The following is a 19,752-nucleotide window of genomic DNA, read 5'->3' as shown; positions in this document are numbered from 1 at the left end:
ATAATGTAAGAGCTCAGTGGGTTTTGTTTCCACAAGCAGCTGATGTCCTCCCAGACAGTACTGGAGAGATTAGTCAAATGGCGACCAGGGAGCATTAGGAGTGGTGGGCTTGGCTGGCCTGTCCCACTTTCATCCCCTGCGGTGTCCTCCAGTTCTGCAGAGGGAAGGGAGGCAAAAAATATAATGGGGCCCTTCAGCTGTTTGCACACTCATGGCATGGCAGTTGGATGTTCTAAGCATTCAGCAGTGAGGGTAAAAAATACCTTGCAGGTAAAGTTGGAAATTGCAGAGGGTAAAGTTAGTGAAATGAAGCAGACGCGACTTGGGAACAAATCCATATGTTGTCCCAGCAATAGAGGAAAGCCTGAAAACAAGTGTACAAGAGAAACAGCTGAAAAATAGCATGATCATAAAAAAGGTTGAATTGAGGGCTCCAAGCATTAGTCATTTAATCATTGTGGCTGCAGTGGTAGTACCATTTGGGAAGAAAAGTGTGGGGGGAAAAAAAAAGTGCTAAATTTCATTACTCTGGGGTGCCTAAAAGAATTAAAATTGCATTGGTCAGATAATAATTTCCCCTCCCTGGACCCACTCCCAAAACACAGAGATACAAAACTGCAGTTCTCTCTCTACTTGTGAGATCATGCTTCTTTGTAGTGAGCATCCTTTCCCAACAAGTACTTGGTTGAAAGCTGACAGTTGCTCTCTTGTGTCCTTGGCCTGGAATTGTTGGCTGTGAGTTTGAAAAGTCAATGAGAAGTCATTTTAGGAACTATAAGGTTTAGATGTAGAAAAGGAGAATGGAGACTATGAATGCAAACTAGACCACAGGGCTGCTAGTTCTGATTGGTAAGTCCATGATCTGGGTTTATTTCCTAAATGCATGGTCTGGGTTTATTTGCTAAGGATGAAAGTATAGTGTTGTTAAAAATGTATAGCTGTTTGATTGGAAGTGAAAAGGCAACTCCCCAACATCTAGCCACAACAAAAATAGAGGAAAAAAATGCTGGGAAGTAATAAGGAAAAGCAGTGTGGTGTAAAGAAGAAACATCTTGCTGATAATGTGGTGAAGGCAGGATTTCCTGGGGCTCCTGGGATTTGTTTTCTGTGTGCTCCCGGGCTGTGGTGCAGATGGCATCGCTTCCCTTTTGCCCTGGCATAGCCGAAGTGAAACCTCTGTGGGGAGGGCTGAGCAGGCTGACTGATGAACTGCCTGCATCGACCAGTGTCTCAAGGAGCTGTGTTGGGTTTCTGCCCTGTTAAAAACCTCAAACCTCAGGCAAAAATACCGTCAGTTCTAAAATTAGTCCAAGAGAAAGCAGGGGTATTAGTTGATCGTGTGCTTTCTACCCTTCAGTATCACCCTCTTACCTGCCAGTCTGACCTGTTCTGCAGTACTGAGTACTCCAGTCTAATCCTTGGTCATCTCTTTTTCGGAATTATTGGGGAGCTGCCGTAGCTGCCTCTAAAAACATCTAACAAAGTATAAAGATGCGGCACGTGGCCTTGGGCTGTAAGATGACCTAAGAGGGTTTGTAGAAGTTGTCTCTCACCTTACAGCCACTTTTGCCACCACGCTGGGGATCTGCCGAGTGATGCAGCCAGAGTGGAAAGCAGGGGAGATGGCAGATAGCATGTGGAGTATGAAAACTAGACATGCGGGCAGCTAGAACAGGGGCCATGGCTGGTGTAAGACAAATCATCCTCTGCAAAACAGATACTGGGTCTCTTTGGACAGCCTGACCTATGCTCAGATGATAAACCTGCTGCTAAGGAGAGTCACAGGCTCACCACTGAATGCTCCAGCAGTCCTTGCCTTAGCTAAGCACATAGGAAATGAGTACGAAAGGAAGTCTGGTTTTGGCATATGTCTACAATGCTGTTGTAACGTATGGATATCAGCTTATGAGGGGTTTTGGTTTGCTGTGCTGGTAGAGTGAAGGCAAGGAGTAAGTCATGCTTTCTGCCTCCCTGTGAAAAGAATGAATTTTTATCATGTGTTGATAATCCGTGTTTTGTCCATACAGGTTTTACAGTCCGAGTGCTGTTCCACTTCTGCCCTTGACATTTATTCCACAAGCTGCAAACACACATAATAGTGGGGTTTTTTTTCTGTTCATTGTGAGTTTTCTTATGTGCAATTATATCTGATTGTTGTGATAGACTCCAGTGCTCAGGATGACATAATTCTTTTTGGAGCTTGGCGCTCCTGAGGAGGCTGCAGGCATTGGCCTGTCACCCTCCTGTCTTCCCTCAGCCATGTCAGGGACATTTAACTCTTCATATTTATTTTCTGGCTGGTTACTTTTCTGTTGCAGTTCTCTGAACTCCTATCTGACTTGTCCATATTTGCAGATCTGCACACACATTCTGGGGACATGGAGTATTTTTCTTGGACTTTCCTTTCAAAGGATAAAATACCTTTATTTTTTCCCCCTGCCATACCCCGTTGTATTGTGCATACTCTGGGCTTTTACATACTGCCTGTTGCTATGGTATACGTATTTTGGTTTATATGTATCTATATATCTCTCTATATACGTAAAAAATAAAGTGACCAGCATGGCCATCATGTGTTGTCTTCTGAGGGATAGCTTTAATTTTATTTTTATAAATTGTACATTTATTTGTGAAAACTAAGCTGAAGAACCTCACGTAGTACACTCATATTTAACTTGCCATCTCTTGTAACATCTGTTATTTTCAACATTGCTGCTTCCCAGATTTCACCCTCCCCACTGCATGGGGTTTTTTGGATCATTTCCCTTCACTTGTCTTAGCCTGCTTTTTTTCCCGGAATGAATCTCATTTGATTATTTTCAGACTGCATTTCTATTCTCTCCAAGTCCCTGTGCATTATTTCGTTGTCCCGTTATTTTTGCAGCTCCTCCAAATGCAATGTTTCCTGGCGATTTAAGTTACCGTGCTGTCTAGAGTCTCTTCTGGATCATTAGAGAAAATACCAAGTGAAATAGGACCTAATACAGGTCTTTGCAACATTGCACCTTCCTTCATTGTTATCCTTTGCTTTTATCATGATTTATTTGCAGCCAGTTTTCAAATCGAGCTACAGCATTCATCTCAAAGTGCAAATCACTATCAAATGTTTACTAAGAATCAAACACATCACATCTGCTCCTTCCCTATCGACTCTTAGTGCTATTAATGCTAGCCAGAAAAGGGGCCAATTTCTAGCCAGTTCTACACTTCTGAATAGAAATCATGGTTTCATTGTCCTCAGGCTTGTAGCCTGGTTTACTTTATAGGAAGCCTCATGAAATAAAACAGCTGTGCAGCCCATTCTGAAATTTGGTTTTGTGGAAAAACAGATCTAGGGAGGAAACAAATGGAGTTTATGCATGTGAGGGGAGGAAAGAGAGCGAAGAGACAGGTGTGCATGGGGAAGGGGAGTCACTTCATCTGACTGTGTAAGATACGTAACTGAGTGATGGCAGTTACGTATATTTCTGAAGAACTGGTTGAATCCCTGAATGTTCCTGTGTTTCTAGACCATGGCTTCCCATATAGGTAAGGGTTCCACGCTGTCCAGCTTTGCTCTCCCATGGGCAATGCCATCAATATTTGAAGCTATGGCCAAACTGAAGGCACGAGATGGTGTCAGCAGTCACCACCTAGCTAGGCACCTTGTACAATTCCTCTGCTTCAGCTGTTGGCCAGGTATCCATGCCACAGAAAAACTGTAACACTTCAGGGATGAGGTAAAAGGACCTTTCTCACTCTCCAGTAAACAGGTAAATGGCTGTTTTGGGTAAGAAACAAAAGAATTGAGGCAAACATGAGGACTGTAGGATAAAAAATGAGAACATGCTTAGCCAAGAACTCTTTCAATGGGTAATGTGAGTTATAGTCCCTGGAGATCATGCAAAAGGCGTCCCATTCATGGCTTTTTGCTTTGACCTGGCCATAATAAAATCTTGAAAGTTTCTGGTGACAGTAATGCCTGCGTTGCACTGGTTAGAGCAATATTTTATACCACTGATTTAAAAGGATTGTTAGTACCCCTTTTCAGCTGGGGCAAGCGGCTGGGAGCATGCAGAAATAAATTTAACCTATTTTTCTAAAAAGGCGCTGCCTATATTATTGGGTTGCATACCATCTCCTCCTGCTCTTGCCTGCATCCCCTCTTCTTCCTTGGCTTTTGCTACCTGCTCGCAGCCCAGCCTGGACCACCACCCATGACAGGGAGGATGGCACGTGGTAGCGTTTCAGCTTGGGTGTTGATTGATATCTGGAGTGTCAGGTCCTGGGTGGAGGGCAGGATAGGGCTAGGGGAAAGCTTAAGCTGTGCTTTGTGCTGGTGAAGAAGTGTGAGTTGGCCTGCAGGTGAAAAGTCTGTCCAAATCTCGAGGGAAGGGGATAGGGGTATGGCTTTGGGTTTTTTTTTGTGTTTTGTTTAGTTTTTTTTTTTGGGGGGTGTGTATGTGTGTTTGTGTTTTTTTTTTTTTTTTTTTTTTTTTTTTTTTGCTAGAAGCGCAGCTTGAGCAGTTAATACAAATATTGCTATTGAGGCTTCTGATCTAAGCTTTTAAAATTATTCCTAGTATGTTCAATACTGTTTGTGTGAGACATCAGAGGAATTAAATACAGCAAGATGCTGCGAAGAGGTTTTAGAAGTTGTGTTTTGTAATAACCTTACAAATTTTCATACGCTGTACTGACTGTGTGCCTTCAGCACTGTGGCAACTGCAGGCCGAGATACACCTGAGAAATGTCTTCATTGTTTCCCTGCTCTGTGCTACACTTCCTGCCTGGAAAATCCCTTCTCCTTTGATGGCTGCACTAAAGCAATAGGGCTAAAAGACCTGTAGCCGCCGCGAGGTTTGCAGTCCCAGGCTTTATACTGGTGACTGCTGAGGACCGTGGTCTGACACTCTGCTTAGTCCTCCTCCCCCGCTTCCCAAGTCCAGACCTAAAGACCAAGCCCAGACCTAACCTGTGCCACCTCACAGGCTGTACGACTTTGTCCTCTTTGCTGTAACATTGCAGTATGAAAATTTTGACCAAGTCAGAAATCATCAAGGAGTGTCAGAAGTACGCAGCAACCTGGGATAACGGTGTCTGCTGATGCACCCCTTCATCACGGCTGTACAGATGGACTAAGGAGTGGCCGGAGCCTCGGGGCTCTGAGGGCCACAAAAGCGGGGCTGGTGGTGGTCCCCCACCTCCCTCCTCTGCCCGCTCTGCTCAGCGTAGCCTGTAGGTTGGTTCAGTCTCTGCCGAGTACTCCTACAACCAACTGATTTGTTTTTGCTTTGCTTTATTATTTACTGCAATGATCAAAGGAGCCACTCCTTGTGATCATAAAGAGAAGCCTGAAAATCTTATTTAAGAGCACAAATATTTGGGCTTTGACAGATGTGCTTTGAAAATAACACAGATGTGCAGTGTCAGATTTCACTGCTGCATGCAGTGTCTTTTGTTTCAAACTGTAAATTTGGCTAGTAGTGCTGGGCATGTGCTTTCCCAAAACCTTGCCTCCTGAAACACAGGAAAAACAAGTTTCTGGGTTGTGGGGGTTTCCCCCCCCGAATTTCCCCCCTTAGAGGGTTTGAAAGGAAAATGCTCTTAGCAGAGTGCGCACTCAGCTCTGCAAGGCTGCAAATCTACGGGGTTATTTTTAACCTAATTACCTCAAATTAAACAAAAGCTTAAGAATTTTTTGCTTGAAATGAAGGCGAGGCTAAGTAGACTTCATTTGCAGTGAAACTCCAGCTGAAGACATGCTTCTTCCATTGTGCCGTGCAGAATAATGCCTGTGGCACTACGCTGAGCTAACGAGAACGGCGCGTGATTTTCTGAAGCACTGGCTTTTATGAGTTGATGGAAGAGGATATGCAGCTCTAGAGCAGTTCACTCCTTTCCCATTCTCACCCCTCCTGCAGATGTGGTGATCACTTTCGACTGGTGACACTTTAGATGGAGCATAGTCTCCTTACACTTGCCTGGCAGTGGCTCATTAACTGCATGCTAATTGAAACTGAAAGTTTGTCAGATGATTCAATTCAGTTACATGTTAAATGGATTCAGTGCAGTAAGCATTACTGCTGTGATGAAAATCTCTGTGGAGTTGAGTTGTGAACTGATTTGGAGGGATTCAACGGCTTCATCAGTGGCTCTGAGAGATTGGCATCAGGAGAGCTGGCAGAAGTAGCCATGCTCCCAGCAAAGCAAATCCTACTGTTCTCCTCTTTCACCCTAACAGCCTTAATTACTGCCCAGTGTGTTCCCTTTCCAGAACATATGTTAAATAGATAAATTTACTCTGGAGAGCTGAGAAGCTCAGAAGAAAATGAGAAGATTCAAAAGTCTGGTTTGAATTCTGTAATCTAAATGGCTTGAGAATGTTTACTTTCTTATCTCTCAGTGAATCAAGTGGTCAAAATTTTCCTGAAGTTGGACTGAAATGTAAACGTATGTTAAAAACCAAGTATATCTGCTTTAAATTGATGGACAAAATTTTCAAAATTTGCATCCTCCGTAACTCATCTTTTATACTTGGCCACTGAAAAAGTCCCTCTTAAGTGAGCAATTTATTCAGTTTGCTGTACCTGCTTATGTGCTTGTTTTCTGCATGGAGCCAATTTTTATTGCTGAGTTATAAAACTCCTTGAAAATAGGGGTTTGTAATGGAAGCACTGACAGACCTTTAACTAGGTCAGTCTTATCTGCCTCCATTATCTTGGTCTATTTTCCTCACAGTCCCAGAATTTCAACGTGGGTATATTATTGAATTGTTCTTTCTTCAAAATGTCATGCATGTGCAGCATTAGAGAGTTTATCCAGATTTTGCAGTCATCTTTAAAAGTAAATTGAACTGTTATGTCGTATTTCAAGATTTTCTTGCTTATACAGTACATTTAGTCTGTAGCATGTCATTATGATACTAATACCAAAGTTTGTTTTTTCTCCTGCAAGTTTATTCTAATCTTGAATTCTGCTCTGTTTTTGGGGCTCCTTTTTGCATAAAATGACAAGGAATTTTTTTTTTTTTTGTTTGTCCCATTCAGATGAAAAGCCATACCACTGCAACTTCTCTGAAGAGGAGGCTCCAATGGTAACATCTCAGTTGGATGAATTCCCGAAGCTGGGAAGCCGCAATGCCAGAGAAAATGAAGCCAGGGAATCTAAACCAGAGGTCCCTGCCTTGGTGTCAGCACTGGAGAGTGTCATCAAGGAGCCCTTTCTGAAATACCAAGATCTGAAAGGTTCTGCTGACAGGAAGATGCCAGCATTTCACCACAGCCAAGGGCTTCCTTGCTCCAGTCGCATTGCTAGCTTTGCTTTGGGTGTGGGCCAGACATCTTCAAACATTGTCATGGACTTGAAAACATCACTTGAAGTGCAGGCTAGTCGTGCTAGAGAAAATTTGCTAGACTTGCACAGGGAACATCCTCTGATAGAAAAAGGTGCTGAAGCTCAAGAGGTAGCTCCACTCGATTTGAGTGAAAAATCAACAAGGGATAATTCATGCAATAAGAATTTGAACACATCTTTGCAGGCTGCTTTAATGGTCTACCCATGTCCTTTCTGCAGTCACAAGACCTACTACCCTGAAGTCTTATGGATGCACAAAAGAATTTTGCACAAAATCAGCTGTAACTCAATGGTACCCCCTTGGGTTCAACAGAATGGCTTCAAGAGTATTAAAAACAGCCTGGTCTTTCTGGCAAGGAGTGGGCGTACCGGCCCCCCTCCTGTTCTTGGTGGTAAGGAGTGCCAGCCTTTGCCCATTGCCAGATTTACGCGCACTCAAGTGCCAAGTGCATTGCCAGGGTCCAAAAGCAGCTCTCTTTCTGTTGGGATGACTGCCAAGTCTGGAAGTACACATCAGTCGAAGGACGGTCATGCCTTCAGCCACTGTGGTCCACGCTTACCAGGTCTGGATGGGTACAGACAGCCCAAGTTAAACCATTCCCAGGAGCAGTACAGCATAGCAGCACAACAAAAAAGTAAATATGAAGCAAATTCCAAACTTATGCAAATGGGAGCCTGTAGCAGAAGTGTAACACCTACTCAAACGGTCATATCCAGGCCTAGCACGCAGCCCACCAACAGTAAGCAAGTGGAGAAGTATGTGGTTCCCCAAGGAAGTACTAGTTTTGCCCCTCCAGGTAAGCACTGTGCGTCTGATTCCATGAAGGCCAAATTCAACCCACCACCGCAGTATCATCCTCTGTGTAAAAGTGAGCAGTACGCTAAACATGAAGAGCCACTGGTGCCTCAGAGGGAGTCTCACGTGAAGGCTGGGAGTGAGATGAGGACATTGGCAAACTGCACAGCAGTAGCACGAGCAAGTCCACTGCTGCAGCCCCAGCCTAGCACCGCGGGAGTTTCTCCGGCTTTACACTCCAGCAAACAGGATCTGGGATCAGATGGTCACGAGAAACGTTTGGACATTTTAAATATTTTTAAAACATACATTCCAAAGGACCTTGCTTCGTTGTACCAAACCTGCGGTGCCAACAGCCCTGTCCTGGATCACGCAGGTAAGATTTTCATAAGCCTCCATATCTGAGGACGCAGCTTGCTTGTTCCTGCTTTGTTCAGAGCCACAATACAGTTTCACAGTTTCTTCCTTCTCTCCCTTTAACAGTTGGGATTACAAGTTCATTGTTTTTATCATTTCTGGATAGGCTTGAATAGGTTTGTTTACTGATCTCTGACATTGCAGCATCCCCCCTTGTGCACTGTGTCACATTTCTGTTGCAGGTTAAATGTATCTGGTTCCACTTGGAGTATTACTGTTCCTTTGTCCCCTCGCTTCAAGCAGGCTAAAGTTACACAGATGTGCTGTCACACAAAGATCCCCCTGATATGCTGGTGCTGGCACACATCATCATCTTTTTGCTTCGGGCAAAGTAAACATCCTCTGGGGCTTATCTGTGATGTTATTTTGGAGGTTTTGTTCAATTTCATCTGCAAACAAATCTTCCAACAACAGCAAGAGATAATAATTTGTCAGTATCCTTTGTCTTTCATGACAAAAGTCTTAAGATCTTCCTTGTCCATATCAAAAAGAGCGCTGTCATATTTTTCAAATTATTCTTTTGAGCTTTTTGTATGTTTATAATTAAAAAGAGGTAGGGCCGAATATGTGCCTGCTAATTCACAGAAGCAGGAAAGGCAGTTGTGCAAATAGCCAGTTTAAACGTTCAGGGACTAAAGAAGTATCGGAGCTTTCTTTCTGTGTCTTGCCAGTCAACTGCCATGTAAAAAGAAAGAAAAAAAAGAAACCTATGTATTTGCATTTGAAACCATATTCTTCTGATCATTTGCCAGAAATAGTTTGTCTCAGTGGAAACTGAAAATCACACTAATCTATTGCTGTTGAGATGGGGCAGGGGTGTAGGGTGGGAGAATGGGAGCCACCTCCCACCATTTGTAAAGTATCCTGTTTATTTGTACGCGTCTTCGCTTTGTAGAAGTTGTGCAAGAACTGAACACCACGTGGAAAGAGCACGCATTCCAGACCAGCGTTGTAGTGTCCTCACCAAACATAATGCTCTCTGTTTTGTCACAAGCATGTGTGAAATGGAGCTTGTGACCCCATTTTGCAAGTGGGATGAAACCCAGGACATTGGGAAGCTGGTAGTCTAAGGACAGCTATGGTCTAGTGTCCGGGAGGTGTGTGCAAGTTGACTGCTCTGGCAGCTGTGAGGCAAGGAATAAGCCATAGCGTTTGGTCAGGTCTTGGTGAAAGACCTTAGGGAGAAAACAGGAAGGCAAGATCTGTCTGAAATAGTCCATGAAGTGTAACTTTCAGCCACTCCATTGTCAGTTTTGCTCAATCATTTAAAAAGTAATGCTGTGTAGGAGCTGACTTTTTTTATTGAGTTGATCGTTTCACAGGTGGTTAGAGGCTGCGTGACGATAGTAACTTAACATCAGGCTCCTGGTTTTTGTTACGAAGCTGAGGAGGACGTGCCTAGTTTCTGAAACTGCAGAGTCCGTGTTCCTCTTTTTGTTCAGCTGACTTGGCTTTTGCCATCCTGGTGCCTAGGAATGTTATCTAAAATCCCTGCCCACTTCCTGCTCTAAATACCAGTTGATTGTTCCACCGTTAACTTGGGGTACGTTCACATGGGTGCCCTCCTTGATGTTACTTAATAGTACACTGTGTTGGCCAGCTCAGAGAAATCTTACTGATCCAGTGGGCTGGAGGGAAGCAGTAAAAGCCAGGAACTAGATGCTGGCTTAGTGAATTCAGGCACCGGGAAAACCATGAGAAATGTTGGGGCAAAGTAAAGTAGGGGCAGGGTTTCCAAGGAGGTCTCTATTTGCTTGCTTTTTAAAAGAGGGATTTTATTGCCAAAATGCTTTTTCCAGGCAGTGATTTCCAGAGACACTTCAACTGGAAGTTATTTAGTGCCCATCTCTGCTTTGAAATCTCTTCTTTCATTCCAGGTGTTTTACAGCAATCAAATTTTCGGAATTTGAAACCTCTTTTTTAATGTAGCTTGTCTTCATTTTATATACAACTTCCAGGTTGTTGATGGTTCTCCAAACCAATTGGCGTGATGGCTCTTTTTCGTAGTACTAAAACAAAAACCTGCTGCAGGCAGAAGGAACGAGATCCTACCTACTGCAAACAGAGGAGGGTAAATGAACTTTGTCTGAAATAATGCAGCCCTAGACTGAGCCCTTTGCATCAGTATGCATCAAACAATTTGGTCTTAATATAACAGTCATGACATAAAGGACAAGCAAAAATCCCACTCCGGTGTACTATTTGTCACATTTGTTTTTTCCCAAAAGACTTGGGTGTTTGGTAAACAACCTCATCTTGGATCACATTAGAGTATTTTAGCGTGTGGTAGTGCAGTGTTCAACTTTAGAGAGACTGGATTTATTTCTGGGATCCTTCCTTTTACATTTGTGTTAGTTGTACGTACTACTGTCACGCAGCTGCAAACACAAAGCTTGCTACACTTAGGCTAGGTTTGGTTTACACTGCCCAGTCTTCTCAAATGCTCGTAGAGAGGATCTTACTGTTATATTTAATAGTGGTTATTTTATTCGTGATCGCCATATTAGGAAAGGATGGGTTATGGCAGCAGATGTACTCTTCCCCTGGGGCTTCTTTGAGACCAGCTTTGAGCATCACTTTTGCAGGAGCTCCCATACAGATAGTCACATTCATTTACCTGAATTTGCTAACACCTGTAGTCATCCACCCTCTTTTGCTCACATGTAGGATAACCTGAGAGATGACTCATAGGGTTATTGTCTTGCGGCAATGATGCCCATCACCGAAACCTCTGAACTATCAACAGCCTTATGGTGCTCCTTAGGAAATGCAACAATGGCAAATATACCTGGAAGCAATCCATTCCTCCCACCTGCTTTTTAAATAACTACTGTGAAGTGAGTGCCAGGCAGGGGTTAGATGAAAGTCTTAACCCGCTCACCTTTGGTGTTTGTACAGGGTATGTTGGCTTGCAACAGAATCCTAAACCTTCCCTCGTGCACAGCTCAAGTGGGAGCAGTGCTTCCATGAAGGCTGTCAGATCGGGCCCGTGATGACTGCTGAGACAAATGTATTTACCTTTCACAGGGAGAGACCTGGGGTCTAGAGAGGTTAAATGTCTTTCCAGAGGTGGCAGAAAAACCACCTGAGGAACCCAGGTCTCCTGGGCTCCATGGGAGCTGCACTGCGGGTAGCGGAGCTGTGCTCTGCCTGTCCCTGCATGTCCCAGCAGTTGGCATGGTGGTCCAGCAAAGGCTGTCTGGTCCGTCAACACGCTTCACGCAGCTTTGCTTTCAAGTTGGCAGGTGTAGTTCTGGCCAGTGAGGGGAAAATACTAGTAAAAGACCAGAAAATCTTCTTTAAACTTGACTGCCGTACAAGGCAAATCGGTGTCATTATAGTACGGTGAGGCTCTCATTGAAATTTATGTGATTTGGGGTGGGTGGGGTGGTGGTGTTCCTTTGAGGGGGGTGTATGCGTGATCTGGTTTTGTCCCTAAATCATGATCTTGTGTTTGACTGCCAGGAACTTAATTGCTGGGAGTGTGTTCAGCTGCATTATACAGACTGTGCTGCCATCTGCAGGAAGTGCTGTTATAAAAAGAGAAAATTTCGCTGCTTATAACATTTTGTGAGTGGGTTGGGGTTTTTTTGCAGCCAGTCATTCCAGTAGATGCTGTGGTGAAAATCATTGCAGGACACTGGGTGCCATACCAGCCGAGTAAACAGCAACTTGTCTTCTTTTCCATTCATTTTCAGGTACAGCATCTGTATTTCACATAAGGCCTCTGGCATCCAGCAGTTGATTTTTTTCAATTCTGGGGAGGTTTTTTGTTGCCACTTTTTTTTGTTCACAATTTTATTCTTTTTAAATGCTGTAATGGGGGGAAAAATGAAAGAAAAGCTGAAACTTCGCTTCCACTCACAACCATCTGAGAATTTCTTCAAAAGTCAAAGTATTCCACTGGCAAATGGAAACATCAACTCTTTGCTTCTGAGGAGGGCGTTTTACCAAAATAGAAAAGATGATGTTCAAACATACTTTATTTTTTTTTTTTTTAGTAATAAAAAAGCCCAATAAAAGTCAAATGTGTCTTTTTTGATCAGCAGCAAAAAGACAAAGACCAGCCCTTTAAGTCAGATGCTGTAAACTGACCTTTGGAGAAAAAGGAGAGGTTTGAGCGGTTTTCCACAAATGCTAATGGCCTAGAAAACATGTTTACCCAGGGCTGGGGGAAGGCTGCTGTGCTGCTATCAGCTCAAAATGTCCGGAATGACACTTTCATTCACAGATGTCTTTCGTCTGTGCCTCAGAGGTCTGGGGTCAAAGCAGCACCGGCAGGCAGGTAGGCAGGGGTGAAAGGTTTGATCAGTCTGCGATGGCTCCGCTCGCTCTGCATTTGTCTCTGAGGTATTGCCGCCTGGGGGGGACAGTCGGGCTCTGGTCCTACTCACTTCCTATTATCCATGTGACTTGTCTCCGCCACGCTGGAGTCACTTTGATTTGCCTGATGTACTGCTTGACAAAGCTGGGTGATGGCTGAGAAGTGGATCCAGCTGCTCTGAAAAGCGCACACCTGACATGCCAGTCCTGGTGTGGGCACATCATGGGGAGCATTTTTTAATTCAATGTAATTTATGCATTCTTGCAGTCCTGTGTGTGCCTGGCCTGTCAGCCAGTGCCTAGATGAAGGCTGACAGTTGTCATCCAGGGCCTGAAGGTAGCCTCACATAATGACACATTAGACATACTAATGATGTTTTCTTCTGGCATAATGTTTTCTTCTCAACTTTCCTCTCTCCTCTCCCCCCCACCCCCTCCTCCCTCCCTCCCTCCTGACTACAGGGATGCTCAGGACACAAACACGCCAAGGAGACTGCGTCTGCAGAGAATGTGGAAAATGCTTTACCCAACCCAGTCACCTCAGGACTCACCAGAGGTCCCACACAGGTACCTTTTCACGCTCGCTCTTGCTTTCTCCCTTTCCCACTTCCGTGCTTTCGGATCCGACTAACAAAGTGCCAAGAATTACATTTCACATACCATGTTACCCTAAGTAATTCCAGTTCCTAAATCTAATAGACAGGTTTTTTATTTTTACGACTATTGCTCTTGTTCTCCGGATATTGCTTACCTGATCCCCACCCGAACTCCATAAAATTGCAATGCATTTAAGATAAGTCTGTTTGCAAATGTTTTATTTTAATTAGAGAGTAGGGTACTCAGAAATGAATATGCTAATGAATTCTTTTGCCACCAGCACAAATTGAAATCAAAGTACCCTTTTCAGCACAACATAAGGCTTTGTTTTGCCTCATTGTTGCTGTTGACAGGAACATTTTTGCAGGAAACGAGATTTTTCCACAGACCGGTCAGCCCTAAAATGGGAAATCCCTACCAGCCATTTTTCACCTGGCGCGGTGTGTGGTTGAGACTGTAGGAGGCTAAAGCTAAAGCCACCAGTGTCGACAGACCTCCTGAGCATTGCATGAGACAGTGAGGCTAGTGGGTTCCTCCTGAAAAGTGTGAATGATGCATACATAAGCCAGTCTGATGCAAAATGACAGAGGCCAAATGGTAAGTAATGCAAGAAGAGGGTCCCTTTACACATACACTGATAATTAATGTTGTCAGTGATTGCTTTCTTCAGTGCTGAAGTCTGAATTAAAAAGGGCAGTGGCCCTAGGCTGCCATTAGCACACTCTCTTACACTAAGTGTTACAGTAAATTGGTATTTTCCGGCCACAGGCTAGTAGCTGGTGTCTTTTTTTTGAACGTGGTTAATCTGTAATGGTCTCAAATAATGTACACACACTAACGAAGCTTGAATGTTCATCTGTTAACAAGCCCCCTTGTTCCCACAGTGGTATTTGAGTCTAATGGACTCCGAGGTACTGAAGTTCACACCACCTCCACAGACGCCCCAAAACAAGTATGTTTTACAATTAATTGGATGTTTGGTTTTTAATGTGGTAGCTGGGAAAAAGTTGCACAGTAGTACTCATCACTAAAGCACGGACCGTTTTATAACACGCATAAATTATAGTGGTGTTGCTTGATTTTTAGCTCTTAAATTTTTTAAGTGTTTTATCAAAGTCTCTTGTATAGAGAGTCAGTTAATTGTAAGGCAGGTAGTTAGTGTTTAAATAAACATGTTACTGTCTTACTGGGGACTGGGAGGGATAGGTAACTCTGTAACGCGCAGTGATAATGTAATAGTGAGGTAGTACATGAAGAATTCCTAGAAATAATTTGCTTTTACATCTAAGGTGTTTTCTGCTGTAACAATACAATTAATGTTTAGTCTGTCTTTTTCTGAAGAGTATTTGTACCCTGATACCCAGTATCTGCCCTTTGAAAAGCTCTCATCCTCCAGTTCTGTGGACTCTGTGTGACGGTGCGCTTTTCCTGTTTCTAGTGTACAGTTTCCTGTCTTAACAAATGCTTCTCAGCACTCTGAATTATACATGACAAAGATGTTACATAGAAAACCATTAAAGTGAGTTTGTTTCGTGTATCTTCTATCTTTGGAGACCCGTGTCATAACCCGGACCTTCCCACTCCATCTTCCAGTTTGGCAAGTGGGTTTCAGGGCACACTTTCTCATGGGCGTTTTCCTTTTATTGTGAAACTGCCTCCAGCGTCACTGACTTTTCCTTTCATCCACATCTTTAGTTTAATTTTGACTGCAGCACTTTCCCTGTCCTGTCTTTTACTGCACGATGGTGTGTGGTTTCAGCCATGCTTAAAGAATGCATCCCAATGTTAGTCCCGCCTTTGTGAAGTTTAGGAGTTGGTTTCTACTTGCTCAGTAAACATCCTCACCAGGCACCACCACATCGCAGAGTTCATGTGCAGCTCCCTTCGTGGGGACTCTTAGCACTTTCTTTGTTGCACTTGCGTCTTTCTGGCCCAAAGTCTACATGGGGAACCCAGCTGCTGCCACAGGAGTGTGTCTGAGTTGCTGTCAGACCATAGGAGTGGCCAACAACTCTCCTCATAAAGTTTTCAAGATGGCATAACACTTCAGTAGTTGCAGGCAATGTTTGCTTTGCTTTTGTGGGACAGTAGCAGCAAAGTTACGCTAAGGTTGGAGAACTAGAAGAAAGCGCTGTCCTTATGATGCTTATCGAATAAAACTGTGCAAAGACATACTTCTGAGTAGAAGTATGTTACAGTGAAACGCTGCAGCTCTGCAAACTAGCTCAACTAATGTTTAGTTCTCATCAGTTTAGTAATGTAGGTTTAAGAAGCCTAAGCACCTTTAAAATGCTCTTCCATCTTTTCATGCTCATGATTTAGTCTCATGTAGTTGAGATTGGATTCTGAAGGCATCTGTGCTTTTTTTCCTCGAAAAGACAATGTAAGGTTAAAGTTGGAAGTACCTTTCAAAAAATTCTGAAATGCCTGTACCTATCCAGAAAGAGATGTGGCAGCTCAGTCCACATCTGGACTAATTTTGTAATTCCAGTTATATTACTGCACAATAAATTTTCTTATAATCTTGTCTTTGTGAACTATTGCCGTGCAAGATTTTATTGGCTAACTTCTTGGATGGCAATTGTACCTTGCTCTTGCAGTGTCAGTGCATGTCAGTCTGTCTTGAAAGTAGTTAATGAAGTTACAGCATCTCGTAATACAGCAGAATACTGGATAGGGGTTAGCTTCATGAATCATTTCATCCCTTGCCAGTTAGTATTTCTTCCACAGAAGCTGTGGTGTGATCACTTCTCCAGGAGATGGTTCCCTTCCTTTTGTCTTATTTGCTCTTCAGTATCAGCCTTTGTCTCAGGTTGTCAGCATCTGTGTCGGATAGGATTATTCAGTTGTCTGCTGTTCTGCTTGTTCCCATCACAAGTAGGCTTTGCGTTCCCCCGGAAGACTCCACCTGCACAGTCCCTGGGTGTTGGAGAGGGAATGTGCTCATTTCTACCTGCAGCTGTAGGGGCCTTTAGCAGCACTGAAACGAGCTTGCACTGAGAACGATGCCTGCAGCATTCTGGTAACATTATGATTTCCCACTTTAAGCATTGTCACTCGTGTCTTCATTTCGTTTCTTAATTGGGGACAGATCTATTCATGGAAGTTTATGGTGTACAGTCAGTTCAAGTTACAGAAGTGCCATGCACATGCTCCGAGCAAGAAACAATAGTTGCGAATGTACAGTAGCTTGAGAATGGAAGATGGTTTTTTTTTTAAATGTTAAGTGATTCATTTTACATGACGTTTCTTCCTCACAGGTAAAATATCTTCCCCGGAGTAGTCTGCTAAAGAATAAAAATATTAACATTAGTATTTCACAGTTCCCCCATTGCCTTCTGTAGTCAACCAGAAGATCATCTCTAAAGGTTTTCTCTATGAACAAATGTTAGGTAGGGCTTTTAAAGTCCCCCAGCACAGTAGCTTACAACAGTGCTACATTATAAAGTAGTTTTCTCACAGAATAATTCTAATTCCACATGTTAAAAATAGGGTCTGCATCCAGACTTTTTCAAAAATGAGCCAGCTAAATCTATATTTAGGTGTCTAAATAGGAAACCTACTTTAGGGTAGTGAACCACCAACAGGAGATGCAGGTGTTCAGCGTCACTGAAAAATAGGCCACCTATAGGGGTGTGTAAAGAAGATCATACACCCCCAGTTTTGATAATATTGGCACTGGGCTGTGTTTCATGCTTTGTTGTCAGCACCAATGGAATATAAACAAATCGTAGGGAATAAGATGTTCATTTCCTTCATAACATTATTTATTGTGGTTTCTTACTTCTACCTGAATGCTTTTTTTAAAAAAAGGAGGATGTTTTTACATCAAATGAATTTCCCATGAACTTTGGAATATTTCCTACTCTTCTTTGTGTAAAGGACAAAAAATGCTCATTACATACCCCAAGTCAATACAATCTGTGCGAAGTCACGTAGAGTCTCTTGAAATGCTGCCATGTTAAACTTACTGAATATTCTGAATATTCTTATAAATGCTAAATATCCCAATATATACATAATTAAGCTTGCTTATCCAAAATGAATATGTATCTTAATTTGGAATACACTAAGCAGCATCCAAAGACCTGATTTAGTAGGCATGAATTCGGGGAGTGTACTCTGGTTGCTTATACATGGCAAGACAAAAGCTGTCTCCCCTTCAGAGGGGTCCCTGCAACTGGGTGTATCTCCAAGCTGCTGCAGCTCTCAAAGCAAAGTTTTCCTAAAGCAAAGGGTCACTGCAGGGACACTGCCTCCTGATGCTGCAGCATTGCAGCCGGAAGGCCAATTCCCAAGCGTGTTCAGTAGCCCAGGAGTCAGTCTGTAGCCTGCTTTTGCAAAATGGTGACAGCAGTGGTAGCGATCTCTAGTACATATGCCTTGCATTTAACTTCTGCTGCTGCATTTTTAAAAACATAAAAACTTGGCCCGATTTAGGAATATAGTTTATCTTCTATCTGTGCTGTGTCAAATGTTATGCTCTAGAAATTTTAAGGGGCAAGTAATTGGGTGTTCAAAAGGTATGATTTAGTGGTCAGCAATGAAGGAGGAGTTCCGTCTAATTGCAAGTTTATGTGTGTGAAGCATATTTTCAGTGCTGGAGGCAGAGACACCAAGTTCTCTGCCTTTTGTGCAAGTGAAACAAGTGAAACCTCCAAACTCCAACCTTTTCCTTCTCTGGAAAAACACCCTTTTACTCACAGAAAATAAATTAAAAGTTACAGTCCAGAAAAAAAATGGAACTGTTGGTATCGTGGGTATCTCTGGCTGAAGCTTTCCCTGTGCCAGAAGGCAGCGATGGTCTTTTCTGTGAAGGACCTGTGGACACCACAGTTCTTAGGCTTCATTCACTGGAAAGAGAGGTGTGCAGTGTAGCTCCTGCGTGACAGGGGTAAAACTCTTTCATAAGCCTTAATTTTCTCCACTGTAAGTATTTTAAAATATTTCTTGCAATGTTCAATACTTGAGGTAGCGCAAATGTGAATAGTCAGAATTTGGGGGATAGACAGATTGGAAAAGAGCCATCAAGAAACACTGTTATATATATACACATACATACACACACATGCGCGTGTATAATGTAAAGGAGCTTGGGGGAAAGGCTGAGGGCAACTTTGGAGAGAAGGGAGGAGCGCAAAAAACCCCAACAAACCAACCAGGTTAAAAGTTTATTTAAACCATTGGTTTCTGAGTTCAGTTGGTTTATTTTTGGTTTTGGGGTTGTTTTTTTTTTTACTTGAAATTTTAGCACTGTCTGTTAGAAGTCCTAATTATGACATTTGTTCGTATGAAATGTCTTGCCCCAGTTCCTTGCAGAGTTTCTTCTTAAGATCATGATTAATAGTTCAGTCCTCATTATTGCAAACGTTATTTTTAAATAGTTATTCTGAGAACAAGAATTCCATTAATCAAAATAATAGATAATGAACAAATAAATGGCAACCTAATTTATCTCGTTCATACATATGGAGATTATAATGCAAACAATCAAGGAACCACAGAGGCTGCTATATTGGCATCTGAGTAATGCACATGTACTGTATGTCCGTTAGTTTGAGCATTATAGATAGGATTAGCAGCTGTAGTTCTTGTCCCAACACTTTCCCCTTGCCAGCAAACCGGAGCAGTATCTGTGCTCCAAACTGGTCGTTGCAATTTATTTCAACATCATGCAGTAATCTGTCTGCAATATATTAACATGCACATAAACTGATTTTTTTTCCTGTTAAGTGGTGAAAAGCCCTAGAAGTTGGTATGAAAGCAGCTTTTGGCATGGAAGCTATAGGTTTCACTTAAAGATCTGCTGGTTTTCCCCTTTAAAATGCTGGGAGTGAAGAAAACCTGCTTTTTAAAATGGTAAAGGTTTCGCTTTAGGAAGGATTCAATCCAGCTACGTATCAGCTGGTTCAGAATCTGACTGCCCCTTGAGCTGGTGTGAGTACAAGGGGGTGAGCTACTGGCTGGGCTTTGGCGCATGTGGAGCTTAGGTGCTGTTTCCCAGTGAAACTGGGAGGACAGCCATGGATCAGAGAGGGTTCCACCCACCACCACCAGCCACCCATCTCTGCCTTCCTGCCAGGCAGGAGGATGGTTTAGCTGTTTTACAGGTCCCTTGTGCTGCATGGTTCATGGGCCGGTGGTGCCCAGACTCACAGGGCATCCCTCCACTGCCCAGGCTATCCATCCCCCGAAAGTCCTGCTCTTTACACCCCTTTCTTCAGTTCTTACCCAGGGAAACCGGTCCAAGGCGCCTGCCATCCCCTCCCCTCCCTCCCTCCTGC

The 19,752-nt window shown here is 43.2% G+C and overlaps 1 protein-coding gene across 6 annotated transcripts in view; it reads left to right on the top strand.

Annotated features, from left to right (window-relative positions):
- Nucleotides 1–19,752, top strand: part of ZNF516 (zinc finger protein 516) — a 169,405-nt gene that overhangs the window by 89,074 nt on the left and 60,579 nt on the right. For 5 of the 6 annotated variants that reach the window (XM_080378488.1, XM_080378492.1, XM_080378490.1 and 2 more), the window contains exons 3-5: nucleotides 7,029–8,507; nucleotides 13,334–13,438; nucleotides 14,353–14,420. In XM_080378488.1, coding sequence (XP_080234614.1) covers nucleotides 7,029–8,507; nucleotides 13,334–13,438; nucleotides 14,353–14,420 — 1,652 coding nt within the window. The remainder of the gene's footprint in view (nucleotides 1–7,028; nucleotides 8,508–13,333; nucleotides 13,439–14,352; nucleotides 14,421–19,752) is intronic. The other variant, XM_080378489.1, reaches the window with a different exon arrangement.

The sequence above is a fragment of the Falco punctatus genome (assembly GCF_963210335.1).
Source record: "Falco punctatus genome assembly, chromosome: 3".
NCBI lineage: Eukaryota > Metazoa > Chordata > Aves > Falconiformes > Falconidae > Falco > Falco punctatus.
This window is presented reverse-complemented; position numbering and strand designations above follow the sequence as displayed.